This window comes from Cavia porcellus, unplaced genomic scaffold, assembly GCF_034190915.1.
Source record: "Cavia porcellus strain 051 isolate PalLab524CR breed Dunkin Hartley unplaced genomic scaffold, mCavPor4.1 scaffold_10, whole genome shotgun sequence".
NCBI lineage: Eukaryota > Metazoa > Chordata > Mammalia > Rodentia > Caviidae > Cavia > Cavia porcellus.
Genome location: NW_026947493.1, coordinates 62516834 through 62536286, shown reverse-complemented (window position 1 = coordinate 62536286; position 19453 = coordinate 62516834). Strand labels below are relative to the sequence as shown.

The window sequence follows — 19453 nt, the reverse complement described above, 5'->3', positions numbered from 1 at the left end:
AATTGGTCTACCTGACGCACTTCATGTTTATGGTTTTATATCTTTGATGGCTGGTATTTTACAGGGGTTAATGGATGCTCACTGGAAGAATAAATGAGCAAGTAAGTCTAATGATGACCAAATTTTGGGAAACAATCATAGCTAGAAAAGTGAAAAGCACATAAATCAATAAACCAGAGGAAAATTAGGTTCTAATTTACAAGGAAATCCTATTCAATAGTGATTATAAGACATAGTTTGCCTCCAATATTATCTGAACTAGTTATAATTCTTCCCAATATTAATCAGTTACCAAATTGCTTCACTTTTAGGTGAAGGGCTAAAAGCTAAGGTGAATCTTAAGAGGTATCCGTATACTCTTGAGAAGTCAAAGTATTTCTTCCTCAGATTCATTTTCCATGTAATATTTCACCGAATTGATACTAGTCTTTGCAATGGGCAATCACTTTTTCTGTAGGATTCTCTTATTATATTTCTTTTTCTTTTTTGTACCAGCAATCTACCTCAGGACCTTGTGCTTGCCAGGCAGGTGGTGCCTCTGAGCTATATTCCCGGCTATTTTTCTTTGTATGGTTTTGCTTTTTCTCTAGTCTTATGTTATTTTGTGATTGTTTGTTAGTATCCTGAAAACATCAGGAGAAACAAAGTATCTGACAGAAAGTACACACAGTAAGAGCCAAGAGTTGAGAAGGATTTCATCAACACCCTAAAGGGAAAGATGATAGTCTACATTTTAATTTACTGTGGATAGGAAAAACAGACTCTTCTCAGACCAATAGGAAGCACACAATATTCAGATATGAAAATAGGAACCTCTGCATAATTCTTTGCTCTCAAACCACAAACATAGATAACAAAAGAGAGATGGAATAACAAACATACTTGACAAAAAGTGATTAAATTTCCACAGGGAAGCTGCTGAGTCTTTAGGTGACACTTCGCATGAAGGTTTTTAGAGAGACACAAATAAAAGAGCTACCAAGACAGGAGTCATTAAATGCTTAATGGAACAGTGTAGGCAAAAAAAAAAAAAAAAAAAAAAAAAAAAAAATTAAACAATAGGGGAAGTGCTACATCATAACTGTTTCCACAGAATCAGCAAGTATCTAGTAAAGGTACTGAAGTGCTAGCTCTTTTTAAAAATACTTGAAATGTAGCACAGAAGACTTCCTGATCTGATCTTTGCACACTCAGTCATGAACTTTCTGACCTTGACCTTATTTTAATATGCCCTGATTTCCAGCCCTGACAAACCATCTGCATATCTCTTCCTTCACTGTGCACAGGTCTGGGACATCCTTCCTTTTCTTATCTGCCTAGTAGATGTTTACTTACCATTTCAGGTTGCATTCAAGAATTGCTTACTTCCTGATGCTTTTTCCAATGACGTCGGAAAAATCATGTTTCTTTTACTGTACTGCATAGTATCTTGCATAGCTGATCTTACAGTGTTTCATAATTACCGTACATCTCTCTCCCTCACTGGACTGTAACCTTTTCTGAGCTCGATCACTAAAACTAAGCAGTATTTAACTTGTTCGCTAGTTATGGATGCTTGAAGACTTATTTGTCTTTAGGGAAAGGTCATTACTAATGGCTATACTACACATAATTTAAATCTTATTCTTACTTATCATACATTTGAAATTATCTTTTGAATCTTTTTAGGATTACTACTTGAAAACATAGATTTCAAGACTGGTCCAATAGTAGAGGATTTAGAATGGGATTCCTTGCCATCTCGTCACACGTAATTTAAATAGCCTTTCCTGGAGATGTGCTTCCATCTTAAAGGATTTAGAAAACGTCGTTTGTCTATTTGCTCAATGTTTAACTCATTATTTCATTGCAAACCTTTTCTCAGACTCTGTCCTCCACGCACAGTTAATGCATCTGATTTTGTTTAGACTAGTTTCTCATAGTGACAAAATTTGCTCCTTGTTAATGGCCTAACGTCACTCAACTTGTGATTCGTGTTGTATTATGCTTCCCTCATATAAGTCATCTCAATCTATGGCTTATAAATCTGTGAAGAGCAGGACTGAATTACTACATGGAAAGTCAGTGGATTATAATGAGAAAACACAGATCTGTACTCTGCTACTCGTATGATTCGCTAGAAAATTACCTTTCAAACTACCACTGTCTTCACTTGTAAAATGAAAACCAAACCATGGTTTTCATGTGAGATGTGAGAATTAAATGAGATACCATGCCTGGAAGTCTTCTGTAAATTTTAACACACTATGAAATATAATAAATTCATCTTTTTCCTACATCTTTAGAATCGTTTTTGTGGATGGCACATGCTCTACACAGTGCGGATCTTTGGAGGAGGCTCCCCTAGAATCTCAGGTCAACTTGGGTGGGTATACTTCTTGTAGTTTTTACAGAAATAGATTTAAAGTCCCATTCCTCATCTCCTGTTTTTCTCCTCCTCGGGGAGACACATGATTACAGTCCAATACAATTTCTGGCAAACCATCTTCAACATTTTCCAACTGCTTACCAATCAGGGCCCCCTATAGTGCAAGTACTTGCTTCGCCAACTCACGCATGAAATAACCCTTGTCAATTCTCTCTCTGCCCGCACTGAGTTTGCCGTCACGCCCAGAACACTCTTTCTTCTTCACCTCGCCTCGCCTGCTTTCTTCTCCCGTGAGCTCCTCTTCCCCTCTGCTGGCTGGCAAGGAGAAGCACATTTACTGGCATCGCCCCCAAACAGATGCCTGCCTCGCTCCCTTCCCCCCTTCCTCTTGCAGCCAAACCATCACCTGCCAAGGGCTGGTGGCTGCTGCCTCCCCTGTCGACCGCCTCACATCGCTGCGGCTCCAGCCCTTCCTGGCAGCCTCTGCTGAAGCTCCCCTGCCCGCTCCGCCCGCGCCTCTCGCCAGCAGCCTCCCCTCGCGCCCGCAGCTCTCGCGCCCCGCCAGCCTCTCCCCCGCGCGGTCTGCGCGCAGCCTCTTTCTCCTGCCCGCCCAGCTGCTTTACTCGCCTTTCCTCAGGCTGCTCCCTCTCCTTTCCCCAGCTCTTCCCCTCGCTCCCACAGCCAGATTCCTTCGACGCCCCCACCCCTTTGCTGGGATGGTCCTTAACACTCGGGAGCATCGCTCCCGAGCACCAGTGTGTAAGTGTGTGCACCGTGCACTCGGAAAAGATCATCCTGTCCACCCTGCTTATTATTTCACTCTTTTCCTGACCAAAGCTCAGCGCCTGCTCCAGGAGCCCCAAGGTGGAAGGTAGCGATGCTAGACAGGGTTCAGCCAGCGCCAGGCCCGAGGCCAAGCAGACCCCAGGAAAGTTTTGGACGCATGGAACTTGCCATGCAAACTTGGTCAGCTCTGGCCACTGACCCGAGCCCCCAAGCCCAGCACAGCAACCTGGGGCGCAATTCCTCTGATTCTCAGCGCCCCTGATCTTCCAGGCTGCTCTACTGAGGATGCTGAGCCAGGCCCTTGCGCTTCGCAGGCCCCCAGAGGGGCCACAGCCTGAGCCCCACCCAAACCCTGTCCGGGGTTTCTGCAAGCCGTGTGGTGCGCTGGTGGTAGAGGTGGGCAGAGATGAGAAGGTGGCACTGCCCAGAATGCCAGGCGCCCACCCGGGGGTGAGGGGTGGGTAACACCATTACAAAGCTCAGCAACCCGGCCCCTTCTCCCTGGCTGGATACATCCAGAGCGCCAGCCCGGAGCCTTTAAAAAGCCTTCTCCTTTAAGAAGCGCGCGTACGTGCGTGTCTGGCCGTGTGTGTGTGTGTGTGTGTGTGTGTGTGTGTGTGTGCATGTGCGTGTGTGTGCGCGTGTGCGCGCGCGCGCCCCGGGCCCGGGAGCCGGGCGGACCCCGGGAAGGAGGAGTTTATGTAGATTACGGATGAACGTTCTGGAGGGGCGCGCGGAGAGCAGCGGAGAAGCCCGGGCGAGGGAGCGAGGGGCGGCGGAGGCCCTTCCCGCAGGAGCTGGGGGCGGCGGCGGCGGAGGAGGTGGAGAAGGAGGCGCAGGAGGAGGAGGCGGAGGAGGTGGGGACGCACGGGCCGGAGGCGGCGGCGGCGGCGGCGGCTGCGGCTGCGACTCGGAGCTTGGAGTCGGAACCGCGGGTGAACTTGGCGCCCGTTCCAGGTGGCGGAGCCCCGAGGATGGTGAGCGCCAGCTGCCGCTCCTGACCCTGCCTCCGCCGTGCTCGTCCGGGGCCGCCGAGCTCGGAGCCCCGCGTCGCTTTCCCCTGCCCGGCCGTGGGTGAACCTGCAGGCTGCATACCCACCCGGAGGACTTTTTTTGAAAGGAAACGAGGGAGGGAGGGAGAGGGAAAGAGGGAGAGAACGAAGGGGAGCTCGTCCATCCATTGAAGCACAGTTCACTATGATCTTACTCACATTCAGCACTGGAAGACGGTTGGATTTCGTGCATCATTCGGGGGTGTTTTTCTTGCAAACCTTGCTTTGGATTGTATGTGCTACAGTCTGCGGAACGGAGCAGTATTTCAATGTGGAGGTAAGAGTACTCGGGCTTCCGTCCTCCCCCCTTGCCTGGGCTGTTCCCTGGTCCTTTCCTTCGCTCTTCGGATCCTGGAGCCCGGCTGCTCAGTGCTGCCGGAGTCTCCGCACATTGTTTCTCTTGCAGCCCCAGGAACCCTTGTTGAGTTTCCCTGGGTCTTAGGTGATGGATGTATGTGCGACCGAGAATCCGTTATCCCTAACAGCACAAAGCACGATGCTGCGCGCCCCAAGACACAGTCCTGGCCGGCCCGTGCTTCTCGCCCAGGGAGAAGGCGAAGCCCTACCTCTGGCAGGCGTAGCTGAGCAAGGCAGCTTGAGTTTAGGATGCGTGAACAGCTCACGAAAGGCAGGATTGATTGCCTGGCATCAGGAGCTGCCTTGGTATTGTTCCTGAAATCTTTTTTCCTGTGGTTAGTGTCTAACAAAGGAGGCAAAAATCAAAGAGTCTGGAGGAGAGTATGGGAATGTCTGATATGTTTAATAACATTACTTTGTGATAAAACACTTGGGTAGACAGTCTTTTCTCATTTAGACATAACTTAATACACAGTAACTCGATCTGGCTACTCAGAGAACATGAAATCCATCTCCTTTTGAGTGTCTTCTCTCTCCCTCCCCTGCCAATTGAAAATAAACGTGGCCCCATGTAATAGTTCTGGGGTGTGTTTTTTCATTTCATTTCACACTTTCAGGGCAAGATTGAGAGGACTCACAGTGTCATTTGTTTGACTGTGATAGCTTTGGGAACAGACAGCACAAAACAAAAGGGAACTTGAGGATAAGGACTTGTCAGACCTCTGCCAAAGTACTCTTCCTGTCATCAACTCGGCACTAAAGCTAGCGATGTGCCATAAGTCAGTGGAAGTGGGGATGCACCTGGGCTGTGACACAAGTTTATTTCGCGTAGGGTGGGACAGAAGGACAGAGAGTCTCACCAGAATCACACCTTTTGGTAAAAAGAACTAATGTCTTGATTTCTCAAGGCAATGATTAAGTCTCTTAGGTATAATGTGACTTTTTCCTGTATGGTTGATATGATAAAGTTTCCTGTCGTTTTGTTGAAAGTCTGTGTTTACAATATAAGAAGACCTGTTGCACAGTATTTGAACATGCTTCATGTAACCGATTTATATACAAAGTGTGCATAATAAATACCATGTGTGAAGGCATAGCCCGAATATAACTGTGTTTATATAAACTGTTCTTAGGACTCCATAGGATATGTAATGGTAGAGAAACAAAGTGTTTGAAAAAGTAAATGAGTGAAATAAATTTGCATGTGTGAAGTATGAATGTATCCCATGAAAACCCCCATTTGAAAAGGGAAATAGTTTCAGATATCTTGAAAAAGACATTTTGCCTTTCTCCAGCAAAAGAGAAATAGAAAAGAGCTGGAAGTCCAGACTTTTTTGATGGCAAATTTGAACTTTTGGAATTACATGCCACAGATGGATTTTTGTGCCTAACATTTAAATCAAGAGATAATTTAATGTTGAAGTGAAATAATTAGTTCTTAGGCTGCAGCAATGAGAAGGGCAAGCTGTTATTTATAATGTAATAAACAGAAGGGCCTATTGCTTCAGACTGGTGGTGGTGGAGGAAATAGGGCATGGGACAGGGTTAAAAGTAAGTGCCAGGTTGTGTCTTACTTGCCATGGGAAGGAAGCTGAGAGAGGGCTGATGGCTAGCTACTTGGAGGAAATCTTTGCTGTGTTTTCAGAGGTGGGAATGCCATAGCAACATTGGTGTTTTGATGATTGTTAGCTTTCATTATGAAATGAAACATAAATTAGGCCATATTTCTTTAGATTTCTAGACTCCCTAGTCAGTTCAATGAAATATTGTGCGAGAAAAAGTTACAGTATTACTAAACATGATTTAATTTTGAATTCCAATGATGTCTTTCTTCAAGATATATAAGAAAACATGGCTCACAGAGAAGAGGTCCCCCCTAATTTTTAGACTATTTAAGTTCTTCCACTTGTGTTTATGGTACTGTGCAGAGATGCAAAGTATGCCAGATAAAGTCATGCACCCTCTGAGACCTCCTTGAAAAGCTTACCTGATACAATGGCAATCTTCTAATTATTTGTAGGAGATTTTGTTTCATAGTTTGAGTTATTCTTAAATAGATTTTTTTAAGTTCTTGAGCACTTCCTTGGTTGGATTTATAAGCTTCTTTATGTATAATAACCTGTTTTTATAGGAGTAAAATATAAAGCCAAACTACTAGTAAATCAAAATACTGTAGAGCATAGAATGACAACCTGTTTTGTGTCATGCATTTCTGTTTGGTTCACTTTTATTAGGCATTTCTTTTTGGTAGGAAACTCTAATGGGAAGAGTATTCCATTACGTCCTCTCCAGAAGAGGCATTTACATACATGGTTGCAGTACACACACACTGAGAAGGCTTTATTTGATTGATTCTCAAGGACAGTCTTAAAATAAACAGTAATGGTATCAATCATGCATGAAGCTCATATCCTATGATTTTTTTCTAGTAAGCACACCAAGTTATTATAGTTGGAACAAAGCTTTGAAAAGATGGTTTTTATGTGGACAACTAAGATTATAATGCTTTATTCATCACTCAACAATTTGTGGTGACCCTGGTACTTTTTTATTCCTATAATTTAAAGTTTAAAAACCTATATTTTCCTTCTGGAGTGCTGTTGAGTACAAGTATTCCTGTTAATTCTTCTCTGAACTTTAAGATAGTAAATACTTGGAAATTTCTTATCAGAGTGGTAGAAAAATCTTGATGTTTATGGAAGCTTTTTAAAGCAAAAGAAGATACTGGCGTTCGTTTTTCTATTTTTAAAACAAGAAGGAACATCTCTTACAACAAGCCAGGGTTAAGTACTATCAAGAGCAATACTATGGAAGAAAATCAATGTATTTATGTATCTATATTTTAGATGAAACATTCTTTAAATATTAAATTTTCAGTGTATGCTCAGCTAGATAAAGTTTTTGCATATCATTAGACCCCTTTGGGGAGTGGGTCTTTCAGTATGTAATAGCATAATGAAAAACAGTTACATTGCTAATATTGTCAGAAACCATTCCCATTGGGCAGCAGATTGAATCAGAGATTCTCATTGGTCAGGAGCATTTAAATTATTAACAAAGAATTATGATTTAATCTTTACTAAAAGTCACTTCAGTCCTAAAACATTATTTGCGCCTGGTGATTTTGAAGATTCTGGGGCTCCTTATTTGGTACACTGCAAACATTTTTTTGTCATGAAATTTGAGATACAGTGTAGCTCTAATAGTCATAAATCATTAACTTTGACAGTTTGTCAGGTTATAAATGTTGGAGCAACATATTCCTCATTGATTTTTTAAACAGCATACATTTACAGTAAGGAAAAAACCTAAAGCTATAGTTAATGGTACTATAAACATGTAAAACTCTGAATGATGGATATAGCAAAGCTTAAGTATATGATTATACATTTGTGACAAAATAATCTTGATGAAGCAACATTTTTTGTCATTTGTAATTGAAAAGATTCTAGATTCTAAATGAAGCGTTCATGAAAAATATTATGAATTATGAGTGTTACCATTTCCTAATTCTTTTGTGAAATACATTTATGTAACTGACTTAGGATTCATTCACATTGCCAGATTTGTCTGAATCTACCTGAAAGTCAAAGTTTGCTTGAGGTGACTCTGTAATGTGCATAAACTTGGCAGTGATTGATCATGAAACGTTGCCAATACACGCACAAAAAAATTCACAGATTTTTAAATGTCTCGTGTTGAGACACTTGTGTTCCTTATCACTTTGTTCTCTACTTACTTAAATAATAAAGGTACATTCTTTTATTGGCCCATGCAAGGATGGTGACAAGCATATTTTCTTGAGTCAGAGACTGTCCTGGTCAATGACCATGATTTTCCACTTACAGTACCTTATAACTTATCACAGTAGGGCCTGGTGACCAAATCATAAAGGTTTTTGGCTGCTACAAGATTGCAGGCAAAGCAAGAAATCCCAAAGATATTGACTATTTAAAATGCCCCTGACAAGAATAGCAGAAGGCTAACCAGTCAGTCCTGAGCTTCTCCAGCTTCTCCAGCTTCTCTTGCATGTCCCACCTGGACTATGCCTTTCTCTGTTCAGAGTTGCTTAGATAGGGCTTGCCCAAATCCTAGAGTAACTCAGGAAGCCTTGCAGTTATTGTGCAAGAGAACAGTAATGAAGCATACACATTCAGGAACTAAATGGCCCGAGTTCTAATCATGTCCCTTTAGGTTGCAAGTTAAGTAGTCTCTGTAAGCATCAGTTTACATAACTGTGAAATGAACATACTAAGAGTACTGGCTTTATCAGGTTCTTTTGATGATGAGATGAATAATATATGTGTATTTTTATATATGTATATCCTATGGACATATGCATGTATGTATCATATATACATATGTGTTACATGCATATAACTGGAACATGTCTACATAAAGACAATACTTCTTAGATGACATCATTAATAGAAAATAAGTTACGACACAGATGTAACTGATATAACTTTAATTACATAAAAATCTAGTAGGGAGGACTTGCCAGCTGAACTAGAAATATTTTATTTAAATATCTTTACTATTTTTAAAGAAATGTAATGTACTAAATTCAGTCAAGCTAACATCAGTACATATTCTTCCCGTGGATTTTTCTTAGACAGTTCAGTTCAGGAATGTGATTTTCACATTTTGTCTTGTCATCTGTTACTATCATAGATGGTAAGTTCGGCTCATACTTTCTATTATAAGGCTACATTGACTGAAATCTGTTAATCTTTTCTGATACCATAGACAATATTAGGTTTTATGACTCTGGGGACCTTTTCATTTCTTGGTTCAGTCCCAAGTGGTTCCTCTCTATAGTCAGGGTAGAATTCAAAGTATTACTTAGGTCAGCTGTATGTTACACTTCGAGTTTAGAACATAAAGATTTCCTTTGATTTATAAGGAAGCAATGTGAATGGGCAGAAAAATGTTTTCTACAATGACAAAGATTTTTTTTGCATATAACTTTGAGAATGAATGGAAAGATAGTTAGGAATATGGTTTATGGGATACGAGTCAAAGGATGAGACAGAAGTCAAAGGATGCAGACTTGAACTCTGGATTTTCAATACTACAGTTTTAAACTTGGATAAGATTTTTCTTTAATCCCTTCATCTGAAAAAATGAATATTGAATTAAATTGTCACTAAAGGCTTTTTCAAACAATTGTACTGTTATAGTACCTATAGTACATATACCTCAAGCCTGAGTTGAGGTCGCAAATGCACAGATTTATCCTTTAAAAAGAGAGACAACAGAGATCACAAAGGTAGATAGTTTATGTTTTTCACTGAAATGAATGTCGAGGAAATTCATCATATGTAACATATCTAAGGAGTGCTTTCAACTGTAGTGACAAAGGGTGTTTCAGCTTGGAAATAATCCTAGCTTTCTACTGTGTAGTAAAGACTCTGGCAGCAAATGATACATTAGTTTAAACTCAATTTTTGGCCAAGGTAGCAAACTTCAAAATTTTAATGTTAAAAACACGGCTTAATGTTATTTTGAAAAATACATATCATCTACCAGTGCTACCTCTGTCCTTAAAAAAAAACAAACAAATTGGAATCCATCCAAAATCTGAGTTTTAGCTTATATTTTTTTGGGGGGAGGGGAAGGGTATCTCAAGATTGAAATCTATCTATCTATCTATCTATCTATCTATCTATCTACATTTCCATTCAAATATAAGGTATAACTTGTCATGAAATACTATATGTTCCATTTGTTTATTCTGTAAAATAATTTTGGTCCGTTTTCTCTGGAATATATTTGTTTATTAACACATATTTGATGTTGAATGTGAAAAATCTGATTTCACTTATTTTATAAAATGTAAAGCTCATGTGAGCAAAAAATTCCATACTAAAAAGGATAAGTATGAAATAATATTTCACCTTAACCCAAATTTCTTTTGCCTTCTTTTTCTTTGGAAATTGATTCATAGTTTTGTAGCTTTCATGAAGTCATATGTAATTGTTGCTTCCTCGTATTTAGTATACTCCAAATGGATATTCTATTTGTTAGTGTTTGGTCACGACTATTTGATATCATGAATCTCTGAGTTTGAATTAGTGGAATATCCCGATGAGCCATGTAACAGAAGTTTAGAAGAAAGTATAAAAAAAGTCGTTCCTGTAGCCCCTTAACCTTTGATTAAATGTGACCTCTGGATGTAGTATATAAAAAGAGGCTAGAGGGAGCTGTTGAGCTGTTTATTAGGACGCCAATGACTTTCGAATTTTGTTTAAAATCAAGGATGCTAGATGCAATCAGATGTCTTGAAATGACTCATAGCCAATCAGAGGTTTCTGGGGAAATCAGTGAACGCATAGTTCATGATTTAAGATGTAAACTGGGTTTACTGAAAGACACTTGTCACCAGTGATTGCAGAAATTAGCATTTATTGGGGGTGGGGGTTTTGAGCATGACAGTATGTTAAAGAATGTTGTAAGACAGACTGCTTTGTACTTCTCTTGTTGTTAGGTACAGAATAAGTCAGAAATTACACATTGTAGTGACTACAGTGGATTTTGGTGTTCTTATTTAAGGTAAAATGACTAAAATAATGATGGCCTTACAGATTAGAAGTTGGAAAAATTTAACTTCATAATGCCTTTTAGAAATGTGTAGCAAAAACCCAATTTTAAAAACTCATGAAACCCAGTCACTGTTTGTTATTTACTAAGATACTAATATTATTGAAGGGCGAGAATGTAGCACAGCTGTACAACACCTGCCTGGGATCACAAGACTAGAATTCAACTCCCGGTACCACATGTGCGCGTGCGCATACACACGGAATATTATTGAATGACTACTTTACAAAGAAAGCTGGAGCCATGTTGAAGTGAAGGTGGAGTGAACCAAACCTGCATGCACCTGGTGTGACCTTAGTGAAGGGCAGGCAGGTGCCACTGCGTGGGGCTGATGCAGTGAGATTTCAAGAAATGTCCGTGGAAGCGTTTTTCCATGGGAACTTTTCACAGTTGAATTTCTAGCATGTGCTAATGGTTCCCTCTGGTTTCTATGATTAGATATTTGTAATTAGATATTACAAATATTTGTATACAAATATTTGTATTAGATATTTGTAGATTTTGGTTTGGGGCATCTTGTTCATTCATTCTTTCATCATTTGAAACAGTGTCTGGACCGTCACGTTTCAGTGTCCAACTTATCTCTTCTAGTTGGACTCTTAAGAGATTTCAATTTAGAAACTGTACAGAATCCCAGGTTTATAAGCTGGTATAGTAGAACAGTTTAAGTAGTTTGAAGCAACACATAGACTGTATACTCAGTAATTTTTAGGAAATTGAGAACAAACTTACAAGAAGTCCAAAGCACTGTCAGTTACAGATAATATCTTATTTTGGAGGCTTGCGTGTTTCTAATACTTCAGCAATTTTACTCATATAACTTACAGTTTGAGGATGCATTCAGCGAAATTGTTTGTACTACAGAAGGTTCAAGATTACTTAAGTAGCCTGTGCCCTGTTTGATGATTTATGTAATAGATATGTGCTTTTTATTGCTTGCTTGTAGCACAGGTTTTGTAACAACAGCACTGAGACCATGCCAAGCAGTTGCCTTTGTAAGAACAGACGCATTTCAATTCCTGAAGTCCTTCTGGTGACAGGAGCATAGAAACAGCTACAGTCTGACCTTCCATTCTAATTAAAGGAATGTCCAGATAACCTGTAACATGGAAGTACCAGAAATTTATGTTTATGTCTTATATTAATTATAATAAAAATAATGTTATTTAAAAATTGGTGAACACTGTTTCCCCAGTAGTGTTCTAAATGTCTTGTATATATTCTGAACACATTTAATTTTCACTGTTATCTTGTGAGTTTTTACCGTGAGGTGTGCAGAGTGAAGAGATTTGCTGTGGCTATGCTGCTGTGCTGTGTCAATGTGGGGTACTCTTCTGTCAAATCAGGCTCCGAGCTAAATCAACATAGGTGACATTCACTTCCTGATTGTCAAGGAGGACAGTATGGTCCATTTCCACTGTGGACAACTTTTGTATTCTACACTGAAGAGAAATAATTACTAAGCGTACTGAAAACTATGGACCTATCTATCCTGAGCAAAGATTCTTAATTCTGAAGCAACTAATTTGATTGGCTAATTCAAGATTGTTTATGTGGTGATCATTGCAGTTTTACTATTGAAGACCTTTTGTTGAAGATGCTTTTTAAATCATTGATATTTATAATTTATGTATGGTATAAAATACTAGATCTGCTGTAATATCTTATTCCTCAACTACTTGTCATGATACAGTTTACCTTTGAAAGTGATTTTCAGAAGATTAAGAAACATTTGATTAACTTCTAAAACTAAAGTTATAAAACATGTAATGGAAAATTGCTGTCAGAATATTTGTGATCCTGTGCACTATTTGGGGATATATATATATATATATATATATATATATATATATATGGCTTTGGACTGACATGTTTCATAAGTTCTGGCATTTGCTATTTTTATATTTTGAATTGGCTAGGTAAAAGTTATAAGGAAAAGGCATATTTATTTTGTCACTTTAAAATAATTATTTATTTGCATTGTAGAGAGATTTTTCTCATAGATAAACCTGGAGCCTCAAAAAATTACAAGTTCCTTCTCCTGTTTTGCCTCATAGCTGGTATTGCCTTTGTTATGGTAAGAAAGGGAACTCCAATTTGGTGGTTGACCAGTGTGTATAAAAAGCAATCTTCAGACTTTAAGATTGCTACTGTATGTTGCTTTCTGGGTTCATAATTTATTCATTAGTCTTTCAAAGGAAGATTGTTTCTAAGCCAACTTGAAAAGGTAAGATCTAGCTGATTTTAGAACATTTCTGATTGTTGCATATTTAGCCAGGTACTTCCTCACTTCCTCTAGAGACAGTGTATCCTAACTGGCTGTGTGTGAGACCTTCAGAAACCATGCTTACACATTTTAGCCAGGTCACAGGCTTGTGGACTTGAATGAGCCCTATCGGACTTTATGGCCCAATTTACTCATATGTAGAAATAGAGATGATATGGGGCTGGGGATTTAGCTCAGCGGCATAAGCACCTGCCTTGCAAGCAGGCGGTCATGAGTTCAATCCCTGGTACCGATAAAAATGAAAAAGACAAAAAAAAAAAAAGAAAAGAAATAGAGATGATAATACCCAATTCAAGAGTTGTAAGATTACGGAGTTAAGAGATATTAGATGATAATGAAATAACAGCATATGGATTTACAGTCCCACCCTGAAATTACAAAAATATGGACAAAAATATATGAGAGAGCAATTTTCAAGTTACTAGATACTGCACACAGAATGAGTCATCTTTCAGATATAGTGAGTAAATTAGCTGGTTCCTTTCCCTGACTATCTCTATTTTGCGGTCATTATATGCAAAAAAGTAGAAACTAGGCTTAACCAGACAAATCACAGGGGAGAAGATTGGAGCTCAAATTTTGGAGAGACCAAAGTGGCGAGAGTTTATAGCTCAGGACACTGTCCAGGGGAGAACTGCGAAGAGAGAAAATGAGAGATCTGCAGATGGTTCTCCCTTGAGCACATAGGTAAGAACCTGTGTGTGCCTTGCTGCGAGCACTTTAATATTGGGAACTGGGAGGAATCAGCCGAAAAGATAAGAGAAGATAATGCCTATTGCTCAACCATGGGCTGGCAATCATGCCTGCTCCCCCACTCACCGAGTCAAACTGCAAAAATCTGATATTTGACAGGACATCAAGTGGAGTACTCAGCAGTGTCTTGTCTCAGTAATGAGGAATAATTAGCCCTGAACCGAAGAGTGTTACAGATGTGCTTAATAAATCTTAAAAGACAGATCTGAAAGGATCAGATTGTTTCTAAGTGTCTTGACTCCTTTCCACAGCAAAGCTGAGAAATAGTTTTTGGAATAGCAGTCTGTGCAGCTAGCAAGGTAAAATTTGTAAGTGCTTGGGATCCAGTAAAACAATTACCAAGCTTCGTAAAAAGAAGCAGGATAATACTAGTTATGACTAGGGGAGAAAATTTAACATACTAATCCCACCCGAAAAAGATATAGCTGTTAGAATTAAAAATAAGACTATTAAAGCAGTTATTCTTTATGTATTATGAGCAAGTTGTATGCTTTATGTCCAAAAGTTGACAGATGAAAAAAAAATTTTTTTTGGTGGTACTGGGGATCAAACTCAGGACCTCAAGCTTGCCAGGCAGATGCTTATGCCACTGAGCTAAATCCCCAGCCCATGAAAAATATTTTTTGAAAGATTCCAGATTTCACTTCTAGATATCAAAACTATAATGTATGGCATGAAAAGTAAACTTGAAGTTCATAGAAGTTAGACAGTATTGAAGAAAAAAATAGTGAAGTTGAAATCATGGCAAAAGATGTAGCCCTCAGTGAAGCACAGAAAATAATTTAAAACAAAATATCATGAGATAAGAGTAATATCCTAAGAAAGATAAAGTTTGGGTCCCAGAGGGGAGAGAAGACAGAAAAATGATGCTTTTCCTAATTTGGTAGAAATTATATAAACTCATGCATCCAAGAAGCTCATTCTTAAGCGCGTGCGCACACAAACACACACACACACACACACACACACACACACACACACACACACAAACCTAACCAAAGAAAAACCATATTCAAATTGATCGAAAAAGTGCTAAAGAGAAAAATCTTAAAAACAGTTATTTGACTCCTCTATGTCTCTAATCATAGTACTCTGTGAGACTCAGGCAGGAGGATAGTAAGTTTGAACCCAGCCTTTTCAATTTAGGGTTTAACACAACCCTGTCTCAAAATGAAAAACTAGTACAACTTAGAGATGTAGCTCAATGAGTGCCTTACGTACAGTTTCTAGTATTGAGAGACTGAATGAGGTGAGTGGGGGAGCGACAGAGACAGACACATATAGAGGAACAAAAGAAGATGAAGTATAAGGTATAACATCTGAAAAACATTGTACAAGAAAAAGGAAACTGTCATTTTAGAACTATCAGTAACAATATCTTTCAAATGCTAATGGATACTACGGCAAAATAAAGAGCTTTTTGGACATAAAAACTGAACTGTTTAGCACACTAGCACTGTATGAAATTTTAAAGGCAGACCAAACCCTGGAAGGAGCAGGCATGTTCATTAACATAGGCATGGATGACAAACTGATACACCCAGACAGTGGTATACCAATTAGGAATAAAAAGGGAATGATCCATTGATGCATGGAAAAGGCATAACGCATCCCAGAATAGTTCTGCTAAGAGAACAAAGCCAAACAAAAAAGCATATGCTGTCTAATTCCATTTACGTAAAGTTGTAGAAAGGGATAATATAGCAATAGAAAGCAGATTAGTGTGGAAAGGTGGAGGAGGAACCCAGAAGGATTACAGTAACTGAAAGTTTGATGGTGTTGGGTGTTAATTTCCCTGACTGTAATGATGAGATTGTGTAAGCCTTTCAAATTGTATATTTTAAACATGTGTTGTTTATTGTATATTAATCATACCTCAAAAAAGATGCTAAAAATACCATATTGAATGTGTTATCTGTATGAGAGCCAATTAAATGCCTGTGCAAACAGTGTGGCGTATAGGTGTCTGTATAATAGACTTACATCTGTTTCTCAGAGTAAACTACAATTTCCTAGTGACCCAAAGTGGATCTGTCTCAGCCACCTCTATTCCATGTGCAGAACTTTGCCATGCAAGGAGCAGACAACTCGCTAGATGTTCACCAAGGAAATAGATAGATTTCATTATACCTAATCAAGGGTGTTCCTTTCTAGGATAACTGATCTACTTCACTAGTTGTCTTATTCCTTAACTTATCTGGTCTATACCAGGTGACCATGTGATATCTTAAATTTACCTCACTTTATTAACAATACTGCAAAATACTAACTTCAAATAATCAAGGATCATATTTATTTTAATGATTCATGATTAATGAGTATTTTATACCTCTGATTTTTTTTCCTCTTCATTTGGGTTGCATTATACTAGTATTTTGATATACATGGTGTTTCCTACCTTCATTTTCCAGTACCTAAATATTTTGGTTTGACATTAAGGTTGCTGCAACATTGATGATTATTTTCTAAGTGCTTATTAACACCTACACAACATATAAACTTGTTTTATTTCAATGACAACTTCAACTGTACTAATTACTATTAATGAATAGAAATTTTCCAAAGCCAGTTTACAGGAAGAAGCAAAAATTACTTATTTGTTATTTCACTGAAAGTCTCAAATCATTTAGTCCTTCTCTTACCTACATAAATGAATCAAAGTCAGTAGTCTGTCAGCTCTGCATGTATTAGTGTGTAAAACTCTCAGTGAAAAACCATATAATAATTTGTATTTCTTTTAGATAACTTACATAAAAATTAGATCCTATTTTGTGTCCTACCATGCACAATAATGGAGACTCCTGAAGTATGATTGCAGACATGATAACAGTCTTGCAGACTTTCTTTTGGGGATCGTGTCCATGTTGGTGAAGGGTAGGATGAAAACATGGAAAACAGTGCTGTCTTCAGTCTCCACTGATCCCTGCACCGTGTAGATTCCATTCCCTTAGGCGAAGGAGAGGAGAGGCAGCCTTTGAATTGTCAACAGCCTATTGGTCACTTTTGCATTTACAGTAAAAAGGAGACCTCTGACATAACTTTATTCTGGCAAAACTTACTGAACCTATTCATTCAGAAAAACCATCTGACCCAAGGGTTGAAGGTTCCTTTTAATTTTTAAAAACATGAATTTAAAAAAAAATTCAATGGCTTGCAAAAATTTTTCTGCACACACTCCCTTTCCCTTCCCTTCCCTTTCCTTCCCTTCCCTTCCCTTCCCTTCCCTGCCTCCCTCCTTTCTTTCTTTCCTTCCTTCCTTCCTTCCTTCCTTCCTTCCTTCCTTCCTTCCTTCCTTCTTTCTTTCTTTCCTTCCTTCCTTCCTTCTTAGGATAGTGCATTATATGTCATTCATTGTGCCCTTGTAATGTAGAGATTTGGAGAATTTTTGCATTACTATTTGTATGGTATATGTTTTATATAACAATATTTAATCATTGCCTTATTGTGGGAGAAATAAGTTCTTTTCGGGATTGTTTCAATTATAAAACTAATGCAGTGTACTTAAGTATGTTTGTTTATCTAAGACACTTGCTGAAATTGAGATTGTTGCATAAATGGCTATATTACAATTACAATTGTGGTAGATTCTGCCCTGTTACTAGCCCAGAATACTGTTTACCTAAACTTCATAAGCATGCTTGAATCCACACATATTTCTTAAGACTTTTTGTGTTTTTCCTAATCTGGTGTGTGAAAATTAAATTTTTAAATTCATTGAAATTACTCTTAATACTGGGGATTTTTCGATTTAATCCATTTGTGTTTCCTTATGAGAACTTCCTTTTCCTACTATTCTCAATTTTGTCTTCTCCTTCTTATGAAAGTTAAGAGCTCCATAGTTATTAAGAAATACATTTTGATTTTGTTAATATATTTTTCAGATTAGTCATCAGTGACTTGTAGCTTTGTATCATATCTCAAGCCAACAGCATTTCAAAAGTTAAAAAGTCACTGCTTTCTGTTTTCCTTTTTTCTAAATGGAATTTTTATCTGAGTAAAATATTTTAATGTAGATAATGTGATTTTGGAATCTAATTTTACAAAAACATATATGGAGTTAATACATCTTTTCTTCTGCATTGCTATGGTTTTGATGAGAAGAATCAACTACAAATGCAGTGATGTAAACCAAGGATCATGTCTGACCTCCTGGATCCAAGGGTGGTTCTGTGGACCTGTCCCTCGCATAGGTCGGTTAGGCCATGCTGCTGCATGTGTCTATCTTATGGGCAGAGGGAACCAGTGCTGACCTGGAGCATGTTCCCTTGGTGATGACAAAAGCACCAGAGAGTAAGTAGCTACATTTGATTTGTAACCACTACATGATTTCTTGAACCATATTTATGGGGCAAGGCTGCTGTCACGGAGCTGTTATAGACACTTCGCCTATGATGAGGGCCTTGTGAGGGTGTGGATACAGGGAGAGATGAGGAGTTGGGACCAATAATTCATTTTGTGATGCCTTACTTAATTTAATTCCTACATTAATCACATTCTGATTTTCACATGTTTCAGATTATTTCTGGATAAAATTCTGTCCACTGATTTATTTAAATATTTCTGGGAAAATACCAAGCAATTTTGCTTATTTCTTTCAGTGGAAATTTATTTGTGCAGTTTTCTGCAGAAAAGGAGTTAGTGTGTTTCATATTTGTTGCTTTTCAGAATTGGAACTTTTACTGTGTTTACCCAGGTGACTTATATATATTTAATGAAAAGCTATAGATTTATCAAAACTAATTTTCATAGACACTTTGTTAGAGCATCATATTTTCACATAATCTTTTTGTAGATTCTCTTTAGTAGTGTGTAATGTCGTCATCTAATATAATTTTGTTTCATGTTATTTATTTTCTAATTCATTCTTTTAGATAGTTGCATTTTCTGTTTTTTTTTTTTTTTCCTGGAGTAGTCACAAGTAAGTAATAAGCTTAATTGTCTTTTTTCTGATGTGAAGGGAAATGAAGACCCATTTGTTTTCAATTGTCAATCATTAACCTTATAAAGAATTAAAGTCCTGGTCATTTTATCCAAGGTAATTAATTCTAGGACCTTTGTTTATTGCCTTTAAATTAAGATTGATAGTGAGGGAGTGGGGTTGAAGCTCACTGGCAGACTTCTTGTTTTGCAAGCATAAAACCCTAGATTCAGTCCTCAGCAGAAGAAAATGGGAAAACAAAAGATTAATAGTCAGCAAAATGTATGACCAGGTTCACAGGAAATTATCCTGTCATCTATTTTCTATTT

At 38.4% G+C, this 19453-nt stretch overlaps 1 protein-coding gene across 1 annotated transcript in view; it reads left to right on the top strand.

Moving 5' to 3' along the window:
- Positions 1 to 4061: 4061 nt before the first annotated feature.
- The window catches only part of Mmp16 (matrix metallopeptidase 16), a 252987-nt gene continuing 237595 nt past the window's right edge, over positions 4062 to 19453 (top strand). Inside the window, exon 1 of the mRNA XM_003479993.5 lies at positions 4062 to 4483. Coding sequence (XP_003480041.3) covers positions 4352 to 4483 — 132 coding nt within the window. The 5' untranslated portion in view covers positions 4062 to 4351. The remainder of the gene's footprint in view (positions 4484 to 19453) is intronic.